This window comes from Protopterus annectens, chromosome 9.part0 (genome assembly GCF_019279795.1).
Source record: "Protopterus annectens isolate FY-2018-M chromosome 9.part0, PAN1.0, whole genome shotgun sequence".
Lineage (NCBI taxonomy): Eukaryota > Metazoa > Chordata > Ceratodontiformes > Protopteridae > Protopterus > Protopterus annectens.
In genome coordinates this window covers 89,191,505-89,215,069 of record NC_056743.1, presented here as the reverse complement: position 1 = coordinate 89,215,069, position 23,565 = coordinate 89,191,505, and the positions used below count along the sequence as shown (strand labels likewise).

General features: G+C 38.5%; 1 protein-coding gene across 4 annotated transcripts in view; it reads right to left on the bottom strand.

The window, feature by feature from the left end:
* Positions 1 to 22,115, bottom strand: part of ANO5 (anoctamin 5) — a 1,890,652-nt gene extending 1,868,537 nt beyond the window's left edge. For 2 of the 4 annotated variants that reach the window (XM_044082599.1, XM_044082600.1), the window contains exon 1: positions 21,805 to 22,115. In XM_044082599.1, the coding sequence (XP_043938534.1) occupies positions 21,805 to 21,877 (73 nt within the window). In that variant the 5' untranslated portion in view covers positions 21,878 to 22,115. The remainder of the gene's footprint in view (positions 1 to 21,804) is intronic. The other 2 variants (XM_044082601.1, XM_044082602.1) reach the window with 1 other exon arrangement.
* Between the last annotated feature and the right edge of the window lie 1,450 nt (positions 22,116 to 23,565).

Here is a 23,565-nt window from a genome sequence, read left to right as displayed (position 1 = left end):
TATAAATCACAGTTTCTAATATGGTTGGCTAGACATAGATTTCCATTTTGTAGCAATTGCTTTTTTGGCAGACAACAGACTTAACAATTCAGCAAGGCAGGCAACTTTCATGCCAATTCACAGCTCAAAAATCACCCAGCACTTCTGACAGAACAGCCTTCAAGAAATTTTTAAAATTATGACAACTCATTACACTCCCAAAAACTTCTCCAATTACTTCATTGTTCCCCCTCACAATAACACTTGCAATCTACCTGATGAAAAAATCTTTGGAGTCAGTTTGAGGTATAAAATACCTATGCAAACAATTCCAAGCAAACATCCCAAATCTTTTATATTTTGTTGCATATTTGGAAGCCATACAAATATCTTCCCAAGGTTTCTTTGTGAATTGCTTATCCAAATCTCTCTTCCCACTCCTTTCTAAACCTCCAACTGATTTATGAATTTGGTTGGTAAGAAAGTTTTGTATAGCTTTGCTGGGAAGAGTACTGTTTTAATACTTGAATGTGTACCCAGTTCTTGCAATTAGACCAATGTGCACTCATGCCTACCACTGTCAAACTCTTGTTAAAAAGGTAGGCAGTTGTCAATACTCTTCCTTTTATGCATTAAAATCAAATAAACACTATCTGTTGTCTTTAGTTTTCAAAACTAATCTTAGATAAAAATCAATCTCAAAATTTGGGTTTTAAAATGTTTAAAGACTCCCTTTTTCTTAAATCAATATGAAAATAAAATATTCACCACCACCACCTACTCTTGAATTCTGCACTACTTCATACGTCACAATTCATGCTTGACATTATTCTTCTATTTACTTAAACTTCATAGGACAAATCTGTCTTAAGACTTTTACAAACCTTGTAAAGTGACTTCTCTATCCCTGCAGTTTTAATATTTTATACTTCACTAATATTTTGCTAAGGTCACCGTAAGACAACTGAAAGTACTCGCTTCATGTTTTTACATCAAATGCATTTTGTTTTTCCATTTATCTAGCTGGAACACTAACCTCATCTTAGCAATTCTAAAAGTCATTTTATAACTGTTGTATTAAATACACTTGTCAATAAGAAAAAATGGATTATAGGAATAGGACTAAGGTAAAATCAGTAATGTACAGTGATGCGTTGCATTTGGAGGGGTTTGACAGGTGTTTGTTTTGTGATATCTAGTCTTTTAGCCATTGGTTGTTCTCACAGATTGTTTGAGGAAAGCATTTCTTAAAAGATGAGGACTATACGTAATATAGTTTACAGTTTAAGCCTATTAAATTTAACTTGAGACCTTGTAGAATCCCTTTAAATGCACCATTTACAATAATGGAGTCATTTTACTTTAATCAAGTACTAGACATATCAGATGGTTCATAATTACATGGGTATTTAAAGACTCAATTAAAACATTTGTTTTTTTGTTTGTACATTATGCTTCACAATATTGTACAAGACATAGTAAATCTAAATAGCAGCACTTTAGTTCACACTTAAATACTTAACATGGTACTATAATTTACTAAGTATTAAACATCTCTCCTTCTAAGAAGTGGGCTATGGAGTATTAGTGAGTAAGGTCACTGCTGTTTGTATAACGAGTTACCTGATCGTTGAATCAATCATTGTTTAAGGAATGTTATAATACAAATTATTTGGAGAAAACTTTATTCAACAGCATTTGTAAGTTTACTATTGATGAACAAGTAGTAAGTTAAATATACATTTATGGGGTTGTGATAGTTTCTACTATAACTGCTGTCTTGAAAGGTAATACTCAATACTGAGATAAGTGCTGGAACAATTATGTATATACAGGTTCTCTCTCTTTCATTGGCATATATTATGTAACATATACAAATAGATATTGATATTTAGAATAGCTGTTCAGGTTCTTAACCCAATACCACAGAATTGTTTACTCAAGTAAAATGACAATCCTTATACACATATGATTAGCACTACTAACAATTTCATCTTGAAAAAAAAAAATGTGCGTAATGAGTTAGTCAATTTGCTTACAGTTCATTATAAGTCATTGTCCTGAAACCTTGCAGGTTACATTGTGGTTCTATAAAATGTATTATTCATCTCAGTGATATGAATATTAGGCAAATGATTTTCTAAAGTTTATATACACTGATACTCTTCCCCTTTTGAATAGCTAAAGATTTTTTTCATTTTCATAATATATATATATATATATATATATATATATATATATATATAAAAATGTACGTATGTACACACATACACAGTTTTCAATATACGTTATTCATACTCTTTAATCACATTAAATACGTAGGGGTTTAATAATTTATTCTAGATTTTATCTGTAAGTGCCATAGCTTGGGTTACAATAGTCTTATATTCATAACGCAGAATGTTATACTTTTCATATAAGGCAGAAGCAGAGCTTTAGGTATTTGGAGTGTAAGATGCGGATAGTGGGTGGTTTGACTAAATTTTTAATCAAATCAGGAACATATTGTTCCATGTGTGTCTTTGTATATAGAAATATGCTTCAAAAATCAAAAAAGTTACATTGTTTGTTTCATCTTGGACAAGTCATTATAAACATTATTATAGAAGTCAGGATGTTATAAAAGGTCAGGATGTATACGCCATATTTCAGATGTTCTAAAATATATCACACTCATATGTTAGTATACAAATGTCCACCACTCTATATTAATGGATAGCCTCAACAACAATATAAAGAGTCGGTTTACTTAAGTTTATTAAAATGCATAAAGCACATTTTACAAGAGCCTCATCTGATAAAAAAATAAACAAATAAATTATCTTTTAATGGTTATTCAATTCTTGCTGACTCTTGTTATAAAAACAATAACAGAGGTACTCATATATTGTGGAAAACTTCCTCTACCATGCCTAAAGTCCTTAGCACCTTCTCTGATAAAGATGGAATGTTGTTTGGCGGTCTTAATTTCCAAGTCTTAATAACGTCGTGCCCACTTATGATCATAATGCCCTTATTTTTTTTGCAAAGAATTCCAGTTTACATAATAAAAATTAAAGGGTTTAAAGAATGGGTACCAAATGAAATTAATATTTTCTTAAGAGTTGAACAATGGTGAGGTTGTAGACATCAAACTGTGGGATGCTATAAAAGCATATTTGTATGGGAGAATAAAGAATTGGTATCTTCTGAAAAAGAAGGAATGGGACAAGGAATTATCAGAATTGCAATCTAAACTAGATAAAAAAACTTATGATAAATCCACAAACACAGAATTATTAAGTTTAAACCAAAGGTACTTAGAAATTTTAAGTCAAAGTTTCAATTAATCTAGAAAGACTCGCGTTACAGTCCTATTCAGTAAATCCTAAATATTTACACAAGTTGGCTATTACAACTAAACAAAATTAATAACTTAAATCATATTAATGAAATTAAAATATGCATTTAATGACTATAAAAAAGAACGGATTTAAAAAGTAAATTAGAAGCCTTTAAAACATACAAGTCAATTAATGATAAATAAATCTCAATAGAAAATACCATACTTGATAAATTTCTCCAAAACAATATAACAAATTAAACCAACAGAATAAGGTACTAGAGAAACCAATATCATTACTGGAATTGAAAGACCACATTAAAAATTTTTAAAAATAAAGCACCAGGTTTTTAGCTGGAATAATTTCTGAAATATACAAAATTTTCCCAGATTCAACACTAAAACTTTTGTTAAAAATGTACATTTTCTAATTAAAAATGAACTGAAGAAACCCCCTTCCTGGAAACTTCCCAGATTTCCCTAATCTTAAAAAGGGGTAAAAATTTGCAGTTATGTTCCTCTTATTGGCCTATTTGCTAAACACTGATTATAAAATATTTATGCCGATGCTGGCTAAGAGACTAAATAATGTACTACCTGGTTTAATAGATCTATTCATATTACATAGAAAAGTCCAAGATATTAAACTATTATCCAGACAGACATTGCAAATAAGACCGCAAATAAGACCAAAAAAAAAACCAAAAAAAACAAAAAACTTACTATTATTACCTTAGACATCGATAAAGCCTTTGGATTCTATAAGTTGGTCATATCTATATAAAATCCTTAAAGGATATAACTATTAGATTTTATTAATTTAATATTAAAATTATATACAGATTCTCAAGCATATGTGAAAACTGGGTTGTGTCTACAGTCACAATTTAAAAACTTTAAAACGGCACCAAACAAGACAGCCCATTGTCACCCTTAGTGTTTGCTCTGTCAATAGCCGACACCAATATAAAATGATTTTCTTTAAATAAACATAGTTTAAAAATTCAGCTATATGCAGGCGATATTCTCTTAACATGTAAAGAATATCTTCACGTGTTCTCATTGAATCAATTTTCTGAAAATATTTCTGGTCTAAAATTTAATCAGAACAAAACTGAGACACTATCAATCAATAAGGAAATTAATAATGTGAAAGATCATACAAACGTCAATTGGGAAACAAACTACAATATTTAGAGAAATATAAAATTCACTTGGAGAGACAGTACTTTCAAAATTATAATATTTTATTACAATCACAAAAGTTATTTTTGGAATAAAGTTTTTCACCATGGTAGACAGACTTACTCTGATAAAATGGTTATTTTACCCAAAATTGTATTCTATACACAATCTTGGATACCAATTCTTCCAAAAATTTTTTTCAAAAAAATAAATACTACATTGCTTAACTTTCTTTGGTTCCCAAAAAACGAGAATAGTTTATAACTGGCACGTAAGCGGTTGGAATAACAATGTAATTGGTTTCCCTAATATTGAATTACATTGAAAAAATCTACTATTAACATTGTATTACACTGGCTAAACAATAGCTACTCTTCAAGTTGGAAGCAACTTCATGAAATTTACATAATATCTAGCAGTAGATATGAAACACACAAAAACTCTTAGTTAGGCATTAGTAAAATATATTGGGTATTAGGAGATTGTTTAGATAATAAAAAGATTTATTCAGCAAACTTTGTTAGCCAGATACAATGTTAAACAAATAACTGGTTACCTATACAAACTTTGTGAGAGTTCATGGAGAACAAAGTCATATCAAATTCAAAATCAGATTCTCTGCTAAAGTTGATATCATTGTTAACCTTTTCTTATATTTACTTCGTATTCCTATGAGATAATCTGCAATATAAAATGTGCAATGCGTACTATGTATTTGTATTTTTCTGGAGCTTTTCTCGCCAGGACTACATTGAAAACAGGCTCCTTGTGGCCCAACTGGGCTATCCTGGCAAACAAGCTGCAAATAAATAAACTTTTAATGTGTAAAAACAGATATTGAAGACTTCATACATAAAATCTCACGTGATGAATTTTTACCATCTGAATTAGCCTTTTGGGATTATTCTAAAGAAAACAAACAATCCTTTTCAGAAGATATGAAACTTGTTAAAAAAAAAAACCTGTGAACACCACATCATCTCTCTATTGGAATTTATTCACCTGGAAATTTTTAAACTGATGCTTCTTCACTCCATACAAAATGGCTGTCATTTCCAATAGTAGAGGAAGAGAATGCTGGAGATGTGATGAAATGTTAGAGGCAAACAGGGTACATATGATAGAGTGTAGAGTTATTACAATTTTGGATTTATTTTAGATATTTCGTAACGGCTTTGTAGTCAGACAATTGTCATATCACGGATCCGTTGCTATTTAATGTTCCTACATCAAATGTAATTCCAAAACATCAAACGCCTCTTTTATGATCACTTTTGACCATTGCTAGAAAAGTAACTATAATGAACTGGAAGAATAAACATGATCTCTCATTTGTTGAATTTATAACCTTAGCTAAATGTGCGTTTAAAAAGGAAATGCAAACTATTTGTATTAGAACATCTAATATAACTCATAAAAGACTAGCCTGGCAGAAATTGCAAGTTTTGATAGAAAAATATTAATAGTGTATATACTGTATACTGAATTTTGTCATGGATGAGTGTATATAGCCAATTTATTCTGTTGTCTTGTGTGTTCAAATTGTTTAAATTGAATGAAAAACCAAATAAAAAAAAAGTTACAATATTTCTCAGATATTCCATTAAAAGTGAAGAGATCTGACAAATATAGTAGGGCGACTTTAACCTTGGATGCTGTGCCCTCACGATGCATGCATGCATGGGATAGATTTAACTTCCCAAGGAAACGAAATTATCAGGATGAAGGTATTCTAGACTACAGAAAAATATCAGGGATCACTTAAGCTGCAAGCAACTTTGGATTGAGTAGATTATTTTTAATTTATTACATTTGTTTACCAGGAAATTCCGACTGGACACAGGTCTTTTTTCAGCAGAGGGCCAGGGAGAAAAACTCCACAGAATGTAAGTGATAGACAAAGCCAAAGGTATGCATACAGTGATAGTGATGATGACATAACAGGAGCACAGTTGCTACAACTTAGTAGTTAGCAATAAATTTAAATATTAAGACATACAGTACTAAACTAACAGTTAGCAGATCTAAACAGACTAATGAGAACTAAACAAAGGATGGTAGATCTAGGATTATTGACATTCTGGATCTTAATGAAAAGTGAAAAAATACCATATATTTATTTTCCAGTATACGGTAGAAATGGTCTTTTTAAAAGAAATCTGGAACCCATTAAGGCTCCAACAGCGTTTCAAAATTAGATGGTTCATTTAAAACACACTGCTGGCCAAGTCACTATTCTCCCAAGAAGTTCAGAGTTCTTATGCCCATGTATTACATATACCACCTACAAACTTAAGTGGTCTTTCTGAAATCTAAAAAAAAAAAGCTCATTCCCCAGCGGTATACGTTAACATTCTCCTATGTGAAACGAGAGAGAGACAAAGTTTATATACACATGTACCAATCAATGCACATCTTCCTTTAAGATATTTACTGAAATGGCTTGCTATAAAAGTGACTGCACTCAAAAAAAAAAAAAAAAATCAAAGTTAATCTACAGGAAAATTTAAAAAAATGTAAAATCTTTTAATCATTTAAGACCTAGGCAGACAGACATACAAAAATTAAAAAGCAAAACATTACATAAATTGCTCAATTCCTTACTTCCTTTAAACCTCATTCCTTCTGAACATTATTTTGCATGTACTGTTCTCCCTTTTCAAGACAAGTGAAAATGAATGTTTCACATCTTACATTACTCAAGATTATTTTAGATATATGCTGGGACACCATTTTCACTGAATTCTCAGTACGCAACAACTAAACAAAATAGCCTATTAATTTGATTACTACAACTATCACATACATTGCTATGGAAATGGATGCCTTATGTCAAAGATGATAATGATGCTGCACTTTTCAAAGCAGTCTCTGAAAGGAGCATAAATAAAAAATCGGTCATTTTTGTGACTGCAGTTGAAAGAGACATAATTTATCACCATGTTTTTAAATTAAATGCTTATGCACTGCCTGCCAAGAGGTCTGAAACCACTTACTGGAAAAGTCAACTGGAAGCATTAACACGTGTCAGTAATCAAACTCTAAACAGAGCAGAGAATATAAATAGCACTGAAGACGACATTTATGCATTCACATGGCTTCAGTTATTAGAAAAATAATCCCCTTTAATTGCAGTACATTTAGACAGACACAAAACACATGTCACAACCACATTTCAAAGTTTTGTTACTTGCCAAGAACATTACAGTTTGTGTCTCTAAATCCCAAAACTGGAAAAATTCAAAACCTGAAATCCATACAGAATCCAGCAAAATATTTCAGTAAAAAAAGAATAACTCCCTTTACAGAAAACCCAAAGAGACAGCAATTATACCAATTCATTAACAACGTTTCTGTTGTGGGCAGCACAGTGGTACAGTGATTAATACAGCTTCATAGAACTTAATCCTCAACTTCAGTTCCTGGGGGACTTTCAACAAGAGTCTGTATGTCCTTCTTGTGTACAGGTTGGGTTTTTCCAGGAGCACGAGGTCCCCCCTCAGGTCATGTCACAGGTGCACTCCTCTAAACTGCCCCCAGGAGTGCAGAGTGCGTAGAGAGAGAGGGGGGGGGGGAGGGAGAGGGAGAATCTGCTGCAAGGCCAGGAATACAGCTTTTATGGGACCTGACAATATCCCTGGCTGTGTTCTACATGAACTACAGAGTGAACTGGCACCTCACCTGTGTGTCCTGTTCAATCACAGCCTCACCTCAAGCTTTGTCCCTACCAAATAGTGCACTGCTACAGTCATCCCTCTTCACAAAGGAGGAGTGACTACAGACCCTGGGAACTATTGCCCCATTAGCCTGATATGCAAAGCTATGGAACATCATCATGGACCTAACAAACAAGGATATAAGGAATCTCCAAACTCTGGATCCCACACAGTTTAGTTTTGTGAAGGGTAGATCATGCCTGTTCAACTTGGTCGACTTCTTTGAGTCAGTCACCAGAGCTGTGGATGAAGACAAGGTGGTTTATACAGCCTATCTCTGGCCAAGGCCTTTGATACCATTCCCCACTCAGGAATCATAGAAAAACTCACTAAGCTAGGCATCAACTCCATATCACTAGGCGAGTTGCAAACTGGCTCACAAAATCCACAGTGTGAAAGTAGCCGACTCCAAGTCAGACTGCCGACCAGTCACAAGTGGAGTTCCACAGAGTTCAGTCCTGGGTCCTCTCCTGTTTGGTATCTACTTCTCTGAAGTCCAGGCTAACACGAAGGGGCTCAAGTTCGCAGCCAATTGCAAGTTGGGAGCCATTATTAACTTCCCAAGTGATGGCAATCCTATGGAAAGGCCTCACTGAGACCAACGACTGGCGTCACAACCATGATCTTAAGCTCAATGCCAAAAACATGCATAGTCATCCCCTTTAGGAAAAACCCAGTTCCCATGAATTAACACATCAATGGTAGTCCACTAAACACAGAAGGCGTTATAAGAGATCTGGGAACACAGGTTGACAGCAACCTCTCTTTCGAACACCAAATTGTCACAGTGGTCAGAAAGTCCTTCTATGTGGCACATCTCTTTTTTCTTCCTGGATGCAAAGCCCTGAGTAATGAGGTCATTGACTCCCCTCTACTCTTCCCTCATTAGGCTAATCATAGAGTACAATGCCCCATTTGGCATGTACCTCACTAGACACCTGCAACAACTGGAGAGGCCACAAAAGTACCTCACAAAGAGGATCCTAGGCCTTAAACACATGTCCTATATGGACAGACTCAAAACTCCAACTATTCTCGGTCTCATATCACCTATTTAGAGACTATCTCTGCTTGACTTGCAAAGCCATGTTTGACCCAGCTCTGTTAGAAATGCTACATTTAAAGAAATCCCAATCCCTCCACACCACATGCTCCAGAGACCTCAATCTCATTACCACAATCAACAGAACGTGCTGGAGGGACAGGTTCACAACCCAGAGACTCCCAATGTTATGGAACAGACTTCCCATACATGTCAAACAGAGCACCTCACTGGCCCTCCAACAGAAATCTTGATGAGTGAATGGGAAATAGAAAATTCACCCCGGGATCACTCCAGTAGCTCTATTCGACAGAGGCACTGGAAACCAAGTTAGAGTGGCATGATGCCAAGGTAATCCTATGGGCTAGGCTTGTAAAGGCTCCAGATCCATTAGTTCCAGAGTTACTTATATTTTTGGAGGTGTGCGAGAGATTTTGACTTAATCCAGAGTTTCCAGGCAAAATCTCTTTTCTGGATAAGAAACCAGGTAGAGTTGGTGAGCCATGGAGAAGAGTGTGATTTGACTCTGATTGTTCTTAGAGAGGCAAGGGAGTTCAGTAAGTTTGGGAATATGGAGTAAATTGAAGAACAGCTTCAGCAAGTTGAATGGATGAAAGAAGGGACCAGTCAATTGCAGAGATGATTATTAAATGCAACTGGGTTCAAGGTGCTTAGCTTATGGCACTCAAGTTTATGGTGGTCTAGAAAGGTGAGGGGAGGACCTTAAGACATGAAAAGGGGAGTGGTCACTGATGGAGTCTGGTAGGGTTTCTTTGTGGTGATAAATGTTTGGATTGGAGACAAGAATCCAGCTGAGTATAGAACAAGTATGTGTGTGTTTATTCAGAAAAGTGGGTGTAGAGACAAATTGAGTGTAGCCACATAGGTAAATGCTGGTAGTAGAGGAGTTGGAGGTGAGGGGAAGCCAGATGATATTGACATCATCTAACATTATAGTTTCATCAGACATGCCAGACATCTAGTGAAGAATCTGTTCTAGCATTGGTATGTTATCCCCAGGGGGTATGCAGATGGCCACTATAGTTAAGGTTTTGTAGTCATTAAGTCGGCAATTAGCAATAATCAGTTCAGCTGCATGAAAAGGAGAGAGGAGGGATGGTTAGGAGAGATAAGGTTTGAGTGTCTGCATACATAATGGCAACACCTTCCCTTTTTTTATGAGCTCTATCAAAGCATAAGATGTTGTAGCCTGGGGGGAGAAATTCTTTGTCAGAGTGATGAGGTTTAAGCCAAGTTTCAGAGAGAGTAATTATGTTTGGGGAATACTGGGCTATCCAAAAGTGAAATTTAGTTGTCTTGTTGAGGATGCTGTGGATGTTGATAGAGTAAAAGGAAAGGCGTTTAAGACTATAGTTGGGGACCAGGAGGACTATGTGCAGTATTGTTAGTAGTAGATGAGTTAATGCGTGGGCCAGGGTTGGGATGGATGTCAGAGAGTTAAAGGATGTTATGAGGGTGCAGACGAAAAGTTAATGTAGGGTGGGGTAGGAGATTTCAGTTTGTTTTTGTACTGTGGAGAGAATGCTGGGGGCAACTTTACTTTGCGTTGAGTATATGCAATGGAGGAGAAGAGTGCAGGGGATATGGGACAAGAGTGCTGACTGCTGGTGTTCATAATACGGTGAGAGTAGGTGGGAGTGTAGGGATACAGGTTTAGCAGTGTGTGACAGGTGAAGAAAAAGGGATGAGAAGTGAGACGGAGCATGGTGGCGGATACAGAGTAGAGAGGTGGTGAACTGCATGAACAAGAGAAGTAAAGTGGATTTAGTAAGAGGAAGGGGGATGGGAGTACTAAGTGTGGGAAGGAGATAGCAGATACAGTATGTACTGTGGTAGGAGTGGTTTGGATAATAAGCGTTAGAATCAGATTGGGTGAAGAATTCAGGAAGTTGGAGTTTAGAGAGGGCGGGCTAATAAAGATGGTTAGCTATAAAGGTAACTGATGCAGGGGTAGGTGGGAATGGAGGTAGGGTAGTGGAGCAAGCCAGAGGGTAGAGTGCACAAATGGAGCGGGAAGAACCACGAGGCAGGTGGACCAGTTCAAAAAAAACAAACAAGCAATGTTATGACCAAGTTGTAAAGAGAGTGTGAGTTAAATAAAAATTGGCCGACAGGACAATGGAATGGGAGGAGGAATGAGCAAACAGGTCCGAAACGGTGTGCACTCCACAGCCAAATGCACTATAAACTAGGTTAAACATAGTTCTATTGACAACAGTTAAACAATTGAGACACGCACTGTAGGTCAACTGTGGTAGTCGTTCCCTGTGTTCTGACGAAGGACGTCAGAGTGAGAGAACCACGGTGCAGAAAAATAGGTAAAAGCAGGGCAATTATGTCGGTTGTTCCTTTTGCTCCAACTCAAATTCTGAGTGGAAGACTACCACTGTGCAGTATAGTAGGAACTCTAACTTTGGTCAGCAGTTTGGATTGCTAGTGTTAAAATGAAACAACTCTTTCAGCTGAAACATGCAAATAGTTGGAAGCAGACGAGCTAGCAGTAACTAGTATCCAGACATTAGCAGTGTCCTATACAGACACGCAGAGAAATTTTATCTATAAAATTACCCTTAGAACTAACCCTGTAAATTACTGTGCCTAAAATAAAGCCGTTGTGCAGAGAGGAGAACTGGTTTGCACATTACAGAGTATTACTATCAAATCTTTACACAATCTAACCTAATCTAGGGCCAAACCCCACAGGCTATGCAAGAAGATCTTTGCATATCTCAGTCCACAACTAAGCCCACCAAAATACAGGTCCAGACAATGTGGAAATGCAATTTTCAAATGTCTCCATAACCACCTTAGTACATATGACCATTCTGAGTCAATGTCGCAATTGTCTCATATTGAGAGGCCACCATTTAATCCTTAAACAGTATGCAAAAGTGAGCCTGCACAATTTCACTATAGGTAAAAATCTTGCCTATAAGCAAGGTCAAGGACACACACAGGCCAACTTACCCCGAGGCACTAGAAAAAAACACTCAAAGGCAACACCAAACACCACACATAGGCCTACACCCAGTGGACCTCAAGAGCAAAGCCCACAAGGCACACAAACGCATTACCCAGGACTCGTCATAGGGGACTCCACTGTACAACAACACACACACAGATGCCCCACGTACCAGACTGAAAAATAACTTGCTTATCTGAAGCTAGGACCCTCCACATACCAGTATGATTCTATCATAGTCCATCTGGGTGTTAATGACCAAAGATATACTTCCCTGGACTGTATCAACAGAGAGAGACTGATCTCTCCAAATACTTGTCTCGGGCAGGATGTGCCTTGCACTGAAAGCATTCTACCTTCACCAAGGATGATGATACCACAGTACAAACAAAAGATGACAAGACTTCAATAAATTGGATTATTTTATGGTATCTTTCCAGTTGGATTCAATAATTTGTCAGCACAGGAGGGGATTATCAACAAACAAACCATACTGACTTGCAAAGGATGGTATGCACCCATCTCCTCGAAGCTTCCGAATACTGGCTAAAAAACTTTATTCACTCCTTAGAAACCAAGCAATGCCAAACTGACAAGCCCAACAGCAAAGCAAATACCTCCCCCCAAAAAAAGTATTCCTGTTCGATGCTAGACCCTAAACAAACTCTACAAGCTCTCCTCACTCTGAAGAATATGGACATATGTGCCATTACAGACACTGTTTAAATCCAAAGAAAGTACTGAGGCAGTGAAAGACTTCAGTGCCCTCCACACATTTATACCATTGGCTGTTCAATCAGGTTGAAAAGGTGGAGAAGTCTCAATCTGTTTTAGCAACAAGGAGAACTCTTAGGTTGGTTCATAGGTTTATACTACGCTAATGACCACCAAGGGTCTTTCAAGCATAGACATGAAATCCAACCGAGTTCTGTCCCAGAAATGTTTAGACACCACTATGGTGGAGTATGTTAGTAAAGGGGTAGCCAAGGGTCATGTGTGTGTGTGTGTGTGTGTGTGTGTGTGTGTGTGTGTGTGTGTGTGTGTGTGTGCACAGAGCGGGATACGTTAGTTGGGGATTAAATGTATTGCCGACCTCTGTCCAGAGACATGCAGACATGACCAGTAGTGAACTTGTCATTTTCTATCCAGTGATAAAGGTTTCTACTGAACAGGATCAGGAATTAACTCTCCCTTCACATAGACAAGGAGCTTATTCCATAGACTGGGGATCCATTGTGACAAATCAGTCCCACCAGCAGGTTCTACTTATGTCACCGACCAAGTTCACATCCTTGGAGCTAGTGTTCCTGAAGCAGTTTGTCTTGTAGATGTGCAAAAGATCCATCAGAGCTGGACTGGCAGATGTCGTGCATACTAACATAATCACTTCTCAGTAACCTATAGGAGACAGAGTACGGAGATAGAACCTTAAAGCTATCCGTGTTGTACACTGTATTCATACCCTGGATTTTCCTGGTGAGGAACCTTTGAGAGTATTCCAACTGTTTCAAGTGCCTTGTTAGGTACACATCAAGGGGGTATTGTACTCAATGGATCTGACAATGGCCGAGTAGAATGGTACTATTACTTCCTTCAAGTGCCTTGTTAGGTACACATCAAGGGGGTATTGTACTCAATGGATCTGACAATGGTACTATTACTTCCTTGGACTCGGATGCCATACCCTTGCTTACGAGCTGGGTGACATAGAATGATTTTCTTACTACCTGGGCTACATACCTGGGCTACATGTTGTCAAATACTAGATTACTATCTACACAAGTTCCAATATCGCCAACTATCAGGTCAGCTCTTAGGGGTGTTTTATCAATCAAGTAATTAGCTTGGGTGGATAATTTCCCAAAGGACACTATAATGCATTTCTTTGCATTGAGCTTTAATCCTTGGCTTTTGCACCACTCATTTTTTTTGCTGCTGTGGGGGTGATTCCAGGGTAATTCCCAATTTAGTAATTTGCGAACTTGGTGAGCCAGAGGTCTTTGACATTAGCCTTGACAACCAAGAAGTAGATGCCAAATAGCAGCGAGTCCCAACACAGAACCTTGGTTAAACAGGATAATGCCCTGGAATTTATCTATGTGCAAACCACCACGGACAATTCCCCATACCATACCATATCTTAGCAAACTATAGGTCATCCTTCAGGTCTTGAAAATCTCACAGCTCATACCTACACCTACTAGAGACACCCACCATTAAGCCAAATACCCTATTCGTGGGAGGATAACTACGCCTCTTCAGACTGAGAAATATGCACTCCTCATATACACAGCACAATGACTCCAGGGCTTTTTTCAAAACAAAAATACCCTTGACCATATAGTGCTCACACCTACCAGAGGTTCAAACATACTGGAAATGGTATGCACCCACCCCCCCAAGTGCATCCTCACAGGTGAAGCCGGACCACAACAGTGTCTCCTTTGAAATAAAACTCAGCCTCAGCAAACCCTATACACGGTTAGAAACAATTCCAAAGCAAACTCCATCTTATTAAGCGACAGTTTGTCAAAAAGCAATTGCCCCTCCCAAACCCAAGGTCACAGCAATCTAGGAGGAATTTTTCAGAGGCCCTGTTCAACCATGTAAATGGTTGTATAGATGCTGCTGTACCTACAAGCAGCAAACTCAAAACAAGCTACACTAGTAGAATCCTAACTGTAGAGTATACAAAAGAAAAAAAAAAAAAAAAAAAAAGTCACGGCTAAAACTGGAAGAGCTCCTCCCATAAAGAAATACTCTCTCCAATTAAACTAATCCGGAAGATAATTAAGTACAACAAAACTAATTAAGAGGTCAAGACAGCTTCAAAGGCTAAAGACAACCACAAGGCCTTCCTACAGCTATAGCAGAAACCACAAAGGCAACTCATCAGCTTGCCAAACTGGTGGTCAATGACACCACCTTCATTGAGCTCAGCAGCACAGTGAATTTACTGGTTGACAAATTCAGCTCAAGCTTCACCCCCCCCCAAAAAAATACCTAAAAGTATACCCCAACTACTAACAGGGAGGAGGTCCTGGTGGCACTTGCCAAGGCCAAAAGCACAGCCCCAGAGGGCTCTAACGATATCCCAGGATACCTCCTAAACAGCTAGAGACAGTACCTATCTGGCCCACTTGAGTCAATTTTTGATTACAGCCTCAAAACACATTTTGTACCATGAAAATGGAGGACTGCAACGTTTACCCCACTTCACGAGGGTGGACCATCAACCAGCTATGCAAAGCCACGGAACGAATTATGATGGAAATGATCAACAAGTACATGGTCAACCTTCAGACACTGGACCTAACTCAGTCTGGCTTCGTCAAGCAAAGGTCATGAATCCTAAACTTGGTGGACTTCTTTGATAAGATCACCAAGGCAATGGATGAGAGGCAAATGGTGGATACCGCATACCTGGACTTGACAAAGGCAAACTGATACAATAGCCCACGTGAGCATTGACAAACTCCTAGAAGTGGGCATAAACCCCTACATTACTTGCTGGATTGCCAGCTAGCTCATAGACAGGTCCCAGGACTTCAGGATTGGCGAGACCACCTCCACTAAGAGGCTGGTCAGCAGAGGAGTACCTCAGGGCGCCGAGATGGAACTGCTCCCATTTGTCATCTACTTCACAGAAGTAAAGGCGAATGCCAAAGACCTTTGGCTGATCAACCTTGCAGATGACTGCAAGTAGGGAGCTATTAGATTTCTCCCATGACATGAACATCTTACAGGAGGGACTAACAGAGACAAATGACTAATGCTGAAGTCACGGATTAAAACAATGCCAGGAAATGTACTATACTGAATTCTAGAAAAACTGCCACCCAAGCTAATTACTCCAAATCAGTAAGACACCCCCAAGAGTTCACCCAATAGTCAGGAATCTGGGCAAATATTTAGACAGTAATCTGTTAGCCCAACTTAGGATCATAGTTTAGTACTAGGCTAATTACCCTTGCGAGCCATTTTAAGCCTAGCCAATTATCCTTTCTGAGATTCAAACCCTGTACCTTCTGTTTGTAAGGCAAACACCTTAACCATTAGGCCACCCTCCCAACCCACTTATAAGTAAGGGCATGGCATCCGGGTACAGGAAGTCATTGTGCCACTTTGTTGAGAACTTATCAGACCAGTCATGGAATATAATGACCCCTTTGGCATGTACAACAGTTCGAACACCCACAAAGGTTCCCTACCAAAAGAATCCAGGGTATAAAACACATGGTCCTATACGGATCACTTTGAAGCCCTGTCTACACTTTTGTCTCCTACAGATTACCAAGAAACAATCCATGTCTGGCATACAAGGCATCCACCCCTGACCGATCTTTTACATTTACACATCCACAAAATGAACAGCATCAGCACCACTAGATATATTACTTGTGACATACAAGGCATGTTGGGGAAACTGATGCGTTTCAGAGGATCCCCATGTTCTGGAACAGGCTCCTCATCCATGTGAGCTGGAGTCCATCTCTAAACCTATTAAAGGGCAACCTTGACTAATGGATGGTAAATCAGAAATTCACCCCAGGTCTGGCCCCCCCATGTCTCTGATGGGCAGTACTACCCAAACATACCCCCACTACATAACCAACATAAACTACTCCCAATAAAGACTCATGACACATAAAAAACAACTGGGTTGGATTGCATAGCTAGGCTACCAAAGTCCCCAATGGTCATTAGCTCAGTACATACCTATGAACCTATGTCCTGCCCCCTCCCTCCCAATCACTGGATGAGTAGCCAGAGCCTCTCAGCGGCCAACCAAAAATAATTACAAAACAGAAAACAATTACTAGTTTTTATCTACCAGCCCATCTGTAATGTGTTATGCCTACCATGGGACCACAGTCTGTTCTAAACCCTTCTGTTACCAACCTGTTAGCACCAGGCACCTGGAAGCACAACAAAATGCATCATGCTTATTGACAACTTACCTTTTTGTCCCACACTGATTCCACATGTGAGAGGTGTAGATACCTACTAATCTGGAGACTGACTTCTCATCAAACACGTTATCAATACCCACACTTACCCCACATCACCACAACACTCTCACAGAAAAAAAAAAAAAAAAAAGTCTTCCTATAGTGGGGTGCTTGAGAAGTCTCTTCCCCGGTGTCACAATACCTTCAGCAACAGAAACAATCCTACACTTAAAACTCCTGCTACCTACCACAAAACACTGCAACAGTCATTGCTCATATGGGTGTGAATGACCCGAGACACACATTTATTTATTATTTACTTTATTTTACATTTGTTGACCAGGCTAGTCTAACTGGACATATGTCCATTTTAAGTAGAGGCCCGGGGAGAAAAGCTGCAAGCACTAGCAGTGACAAAAAATACAATATATAGTATTATTTAAGTAAGTTACAGTACATTGGCTATGTTAGTAAGAACAAAATAGTAATAAGTCATTTAGTAGGTTGAAGTTAATATCCAATTAGAGAGAGATAAACAGAAATTTTTTTTTTTAGAATATAGGATTACAAAGTAGGCATCAAAGACTAGTAAGAAGACAAGTGTAGACAGAGACCAAGAAGGGGAATGAGACGTCAGTCAGGGTTAGAGCATGGACAAAGCCAGTGAGATTTAAGATGTTCTTTAAGATGTTTTTTAAATAGGAAAGTTGAAGCAAGGGTGGATAGTTCAGTAGGAAGCTGGTTCCAGTTTTTACCTACTGTACTGGAGAAAAGCAAGTCCCCAGCTTTGTTTTTTTGACTTAATAGTGGCAACAAGGAGCTCATTAGCTGAGCGTAGTGTTTCAAGACTTTTGTATGGTGTAATCAGATTAGTGAGGATAGGGGTATTGTTAGGGTGATAAAGGATCTTTTGGGTGATAAGTTGTTGACAAAGTAGTTGGTTTTGCAGTTCTAGGCATCCCAGCTGTTTGAGGTTGAGACCGTGCTGCGTTCTAAATGGGGTGCCAGTGGCAAATCTGGCTAGATTATTATAACTGGTGGAAAGTTTGGTAAGGTTGTTCTTAGATTGGTATATATCGCAGAAGCATAGAACACGGTAGAGATAAGGTGGGTCTGGGCAATAGTCATTCTGGCTGATGGGTGAGGAAGGGTTTGATTCTGTAAAGGGTGCCTATTTTTTGTCAACAGACTTTATTGTAGTCATCATAGCTAAGGTTATCAATTGTTACTCCTAGTAGACGGGTTGTAGTGTCTGGGGTTGTGTTAGTTCCATTGTTTGAGGTTATTGAAGTACAGTTAAGGTACATCCTTGAATTATGTTGAGAAAAAACACAGTAGAGTTTAAATATGCATTTGAGACCAGCAAAGCAGCATCCTACCATCACCTAGAACGATGCCACATTACAACCAATAGGCAATTAACTTTAATAACTGACATTTTTAGTGCCATTAAAAGGGGGTCCAAGATGTGTCGGCTTTGAAGGAAGTAGTTGACAATCCAAACTGCTTTTCAAGAGATTGCCTAAAAAGGTGGGGAGGGTCATACTATGTCAGCCTGCTACATCTCCCGACCTACTCAAACCAGAGAGGGATATGTTAAAAGTAAGGTAGAGCTGCACAGTAACAGAAACCTAAGCAGGAAACCACATTCCCTACCAACACTGTAGCGAGAAAATAGACATTTTAGTCATCTCTAAAACACGGTTCCCACCACATGCAACCAGACAACCCTCTCTACGAAGGATTTAATACCTACCACACTTTCAGACCCTCACAGAGCAACACTGCATCAGATGGTTTTGTCCAAATTCCACTGAAACTCTCACATTCAGACTAATGCAACAAGATAAACTAACTGTAGTTCCACTTTCTCCAAATTTACTATCAGTAAGTCTCCCTACCGTTGCCTGACAAACGGAACCCCACGAAGCATGCCCGATTTGAGTGAAGGAAAAGTATTTCACTCTGTCATCACCAACAATGCACCATTATGCCCTTAACCTTTAGCACCCTTCATTGATCAAGTCTGACCACTACTTGGTGGTTTTAAACTATTAGCAGCCAAACAAATATGCCCAAAACACACAATCTTTAAGACAAACTTGATGCAACCAGCAGAAGACAAGATTCAGCAACCCCCCTTTGAGGACCCAGTAACAAATGCCACTGCATTTGCCGAGAACTCCTATACTAATTGCAATACCTGGATTAGCACATCAGTTCCAGTTTGCCACAAATACACTTCCAAATTAAGAAAAACTGCTATAGTGGACTCAAAAGAACTATATAAAAAAATAAATATTCCTTATTAGAAATAAACTGAAATCTTGCACTCCAAAACTAAACTCAAAACATTAAACAAAACATTTAAGTATGAAGTGAAAACTGCAGCCACTACTACAAACTGTAACAAGAGCATTTGAGTGTGTTAGGACCCTTGTGAAAAAAGCCAAACGCTGCACTCAGCAGGCTGACATCATCTGCAGAGATGCTGATGATATAGCCTTCCCCCTAACATGGCAAATTATCTAGTACCACCACCAAGAAACTACTAAAATCTCTGAGACAAGAAATAACAGCTCTATGGAACCTAATATTAAGTCACAGCATCTCCTTGCCAGTATAAAGCACTGGCACAGACTTGCTCCTAAATGTGCCAGTTCAGCCTCTCAAACAGCCAGCAGCATGGAAAATGGCTGAACCACCCTTTCATCAGGGTGGCTCTACCAATGATCTCAGAAACTTCAGACCAACCCTAACCAGTCTTAAACACAATGTATTACGGATTTACCCTAACTAGTCTTAAAAGAGCAGCATGCCTGCTTAACATACTTATCTTTGAAAAAGACACCAAGGCCTTGGATGAGGGTAAACCTGTACATGAAATGCACCTTGGTGTAACCAAAACCACCTAATCAAATTAAACGTAAATACATAGCCATCCTGTAGACAGCTACCAGGTTCACAGGCAGACCCTTCAAGTCGTGACTGGATGCACGCTCTCCACCAAAGCCTCAATGCCAATGAGAACCAGCAAACCAAGTTGGAGAACCAAGACCAAACAGCAATGCTAGCCCGATGAAACAAAGGGTAAACATAAGCCAGCAATTGTAAATGTGCTTGAGTAATATAGTCTTATTAAAGGACAAAGTGAAAGGTCTACTATGAAAACATTGCTACATGCACCACATAACTGTACAATTAAAGACTCGGTACTTCTAACTACAAGTCACAGTACAAAGAGCTGTTCTTTTGACAGGGAACAATTCACATGGGAACTGGCTGTACATCTGAAACTTCTGACTACACCTTCTATTACATCACTCTCAAAAGGTCATCTGTACTTACTAAACCAAGCCATTTTTTAAGGTATAGCATCCTAAAAACGTTAAAAGGATTGTTAATAGTAAGTAAGCAATCCTATCTCAAAGCAGAAGTACAAAGTGACCAAGAACCACAAAATGTTTTTAAATACCCAGAAAAAAATGTATTCTTTTGACTACAAAAAAAAAAAAAAGTATGCCTGGCTACACTCTTGGCCTGCACCACATTAGAATGCCAACAGATAAATTACAGCTTTTAGCAATCGATGCATATTACTACATCCCCAGATATACCCCTAAAGATGCAGTACCAAAGAACACAAAAGCTGAAAAATCCAATCCCTATCACATAGCCACGTAAATTTTATTTTTTTCTGCCATGCCAGGCAGTGGGTCGTTCTGCCATCTGAAATCCATAACGAAAATAAAGCTCTAGCACGTTTATTGCTGCCCTACTATAAACAATCGTTAGCCTACGTTGTCCCACCTGAGCCACCTCATAACACACCCACTCAAATGGGCCCCTCAAGTCACTGTCCAGATGGTAACTCTCAACTGAAGAGCAAGGAAAGAAACGCTGGCACGTCGCCAGCCCATCATCGATGACAAACTCAATAGTTAGCAATGCAGAAAGTACCTGGTTCGAGGCCACCTTAAGGATTTCCGGCACTACAAACAAATTCATAATAAAGCTACTACAGTTATAATGACGAAAGGAAGTTGAAAACCTAATCTGTATTCAAAAACATAAGAACGAAAGTTAGTCGCCGAGAAAGTAAATACCCCTCATCTACTTAACGGTCTTCAATACGGTAAATACTATAGACTCACTGCTCCCTCGGCTATACGCACTTTTTTAAAAATACCGACGTACTTTAAAAGACACAAGTACATGGTCTATGCGATACTCTAAGGAAATAATTTAGAAACGCACATTAAGGCGAATTACTCAGCAGCAAACCGTTAGCTGTATAAAAGACAATGACTCAGTAAGTACTTGAACAAGTGCCCGATTTTCCGTTGCTGTATTATGACTCCTACAACTCTAAAACCAGAATAATCTGATCCAAAATTATTAATCACCACGTTTAGTCTATACCCCCCCCCCCCATTATTTACAAACTCAGACTGTAACCTACAAAACCGATATTCAGATAGAAAAACAACTAAATACCAACTTTAATGGAAATGTACGTCTTCGACCCCTCCCCTTCTGTCATTGTACTTATGGAAAGGCCCCTCAACCCTGCATCTGTCAACTTTTACACCACATTTAAAACACGCTATTAAAAAAAAACATACCGCCATAGCCTTCGGCGTCAGTTAATGCCATTTCTATTAAGGTGTCATCTTGTTTCTTCCCGACGCGATTCATTTTTTTCTTCTCATCAGAGGTCTCCAGCTTCTTTTCCAAAAGTAATCCGAACCACCCAAATGCAAGTAACAATGTGAGCAAACCAAATATTGCTCTTAAACCCCGGTCATTCCTCTGCTTCTTCCCCTTTTCAGGAATATTTTTCTTCTTCTCCGCCGCCCCTTAAAGAATCATACAGCAAGGATCATCTTACCATTCCGTCGGCCGACATGACTTCTTAAAGAGACACGACCACACACAAACCCACAAATCACTGTTCCCGTTTGTGCAGGATAATTATTCTTTGGGCACTTGTGCCCTACTATGTCAAACGTCCTGAGATTTTTGGGCAAAAATATTTCCAAGTTTTCTTTATTTATTGCATAAAACAATAATTTAAGTCGAAACGCCCAAACAGCAAGCAAGTTAAATGCTACAAAAATAAGTTTTTACTTTGGCAAAAAAATGAAGTCCAGTCATTTACGCTAGCTGTGGGTATGGTTTGTCCTGAAAAAAAAAAAAAAAAACTCGCGTCATTGTTCTAATAATGACCTGCCATTAAAAAACAAGTTATTGATAAACCAATGCGTGGCTTTGTATTAAACCAATAGCTTGTTACTGTATTGTGTTTTAAAGAATAACTATAAATGCATACAAATAATACTGAATGATGTTAATAGCAACTTCAAAAGCATTAGCTATGTCTCTGCTGTACCTCATTATAAGGGACGCTCATCATTCTGTGCTTTAAAATCCCATATTCCACACAAAGGGTCTGTCTCACATTAATTGTTAAGAATTTAACAAGTATTTCTTTATTTCCCTTCATTCCATGAGAAATAACAGTGAATCATATTATTAATTCATCAAAATAACTTATTTGGTTATGAAGAAATTAGTTACTGTTGGCCGAAGGAGGAGAAGAGGCGGAAGACATGGCCGAAGGCAGGAAGAGAGAAGAAAGGCTAGGACTGTGGTAGAGAGGGTCGGAACTTTGAATTTTAGCAGTATGACTGGTATAGGGAGACAGCAAGCTGATATGATGGACAGAAGGAAGGTTGGTATATTGTGTGTGCAAGAGACCAGATGGAAGGGGAGTAAGGCTAGGTGTATCGGAGATGGGTTCAAATTGTTTTATCATGGTGTGGATGGGAGGAGAAATGGTGTAGGAGTTATTCTGAAGGAACAGTATGCTAAGAGTGTTTTGGAGGTGAAAAGTGTGTCAGATAGAGTGATGTTTATGAAGCTGGAAATTGATGGTGTAATGATGAATGTTGTTAGTGCATATGCTCCACAAGTTGGGTGTGCAATGGATGAGAAAGAAAAATTTTGGAGTGAATTGGATGAAGTGGTGATGACTGTACCCAAGGGTGACAGAGTGGTGATTGGAGCAGATTTCAATGGGCATGTTGGTGAAGGGAACAGAGGGGATGAGGAAGTGATGGGTAGGTATGGTGTTAAACAAAGGAATGCAGAAGGTCAGATGGTAGTGGATTTTGCGAAAAGGATGGACATAGCTGTGGTAAATACGTATTTTAACAAGAGGGAGGGGCATAGGGTGACATACAAGAGTGGAGGAAGATGCACACAGGTGGATTATATCTTATGTAGGAGGGCCAGTTTGAAGGAGATTGGAGACTGTAAAGTGGTGACCGGAGAAAGTGTAGTTAGGCAGCATTGGATGGTGGTTTGTAGGATGACGTTGGTGA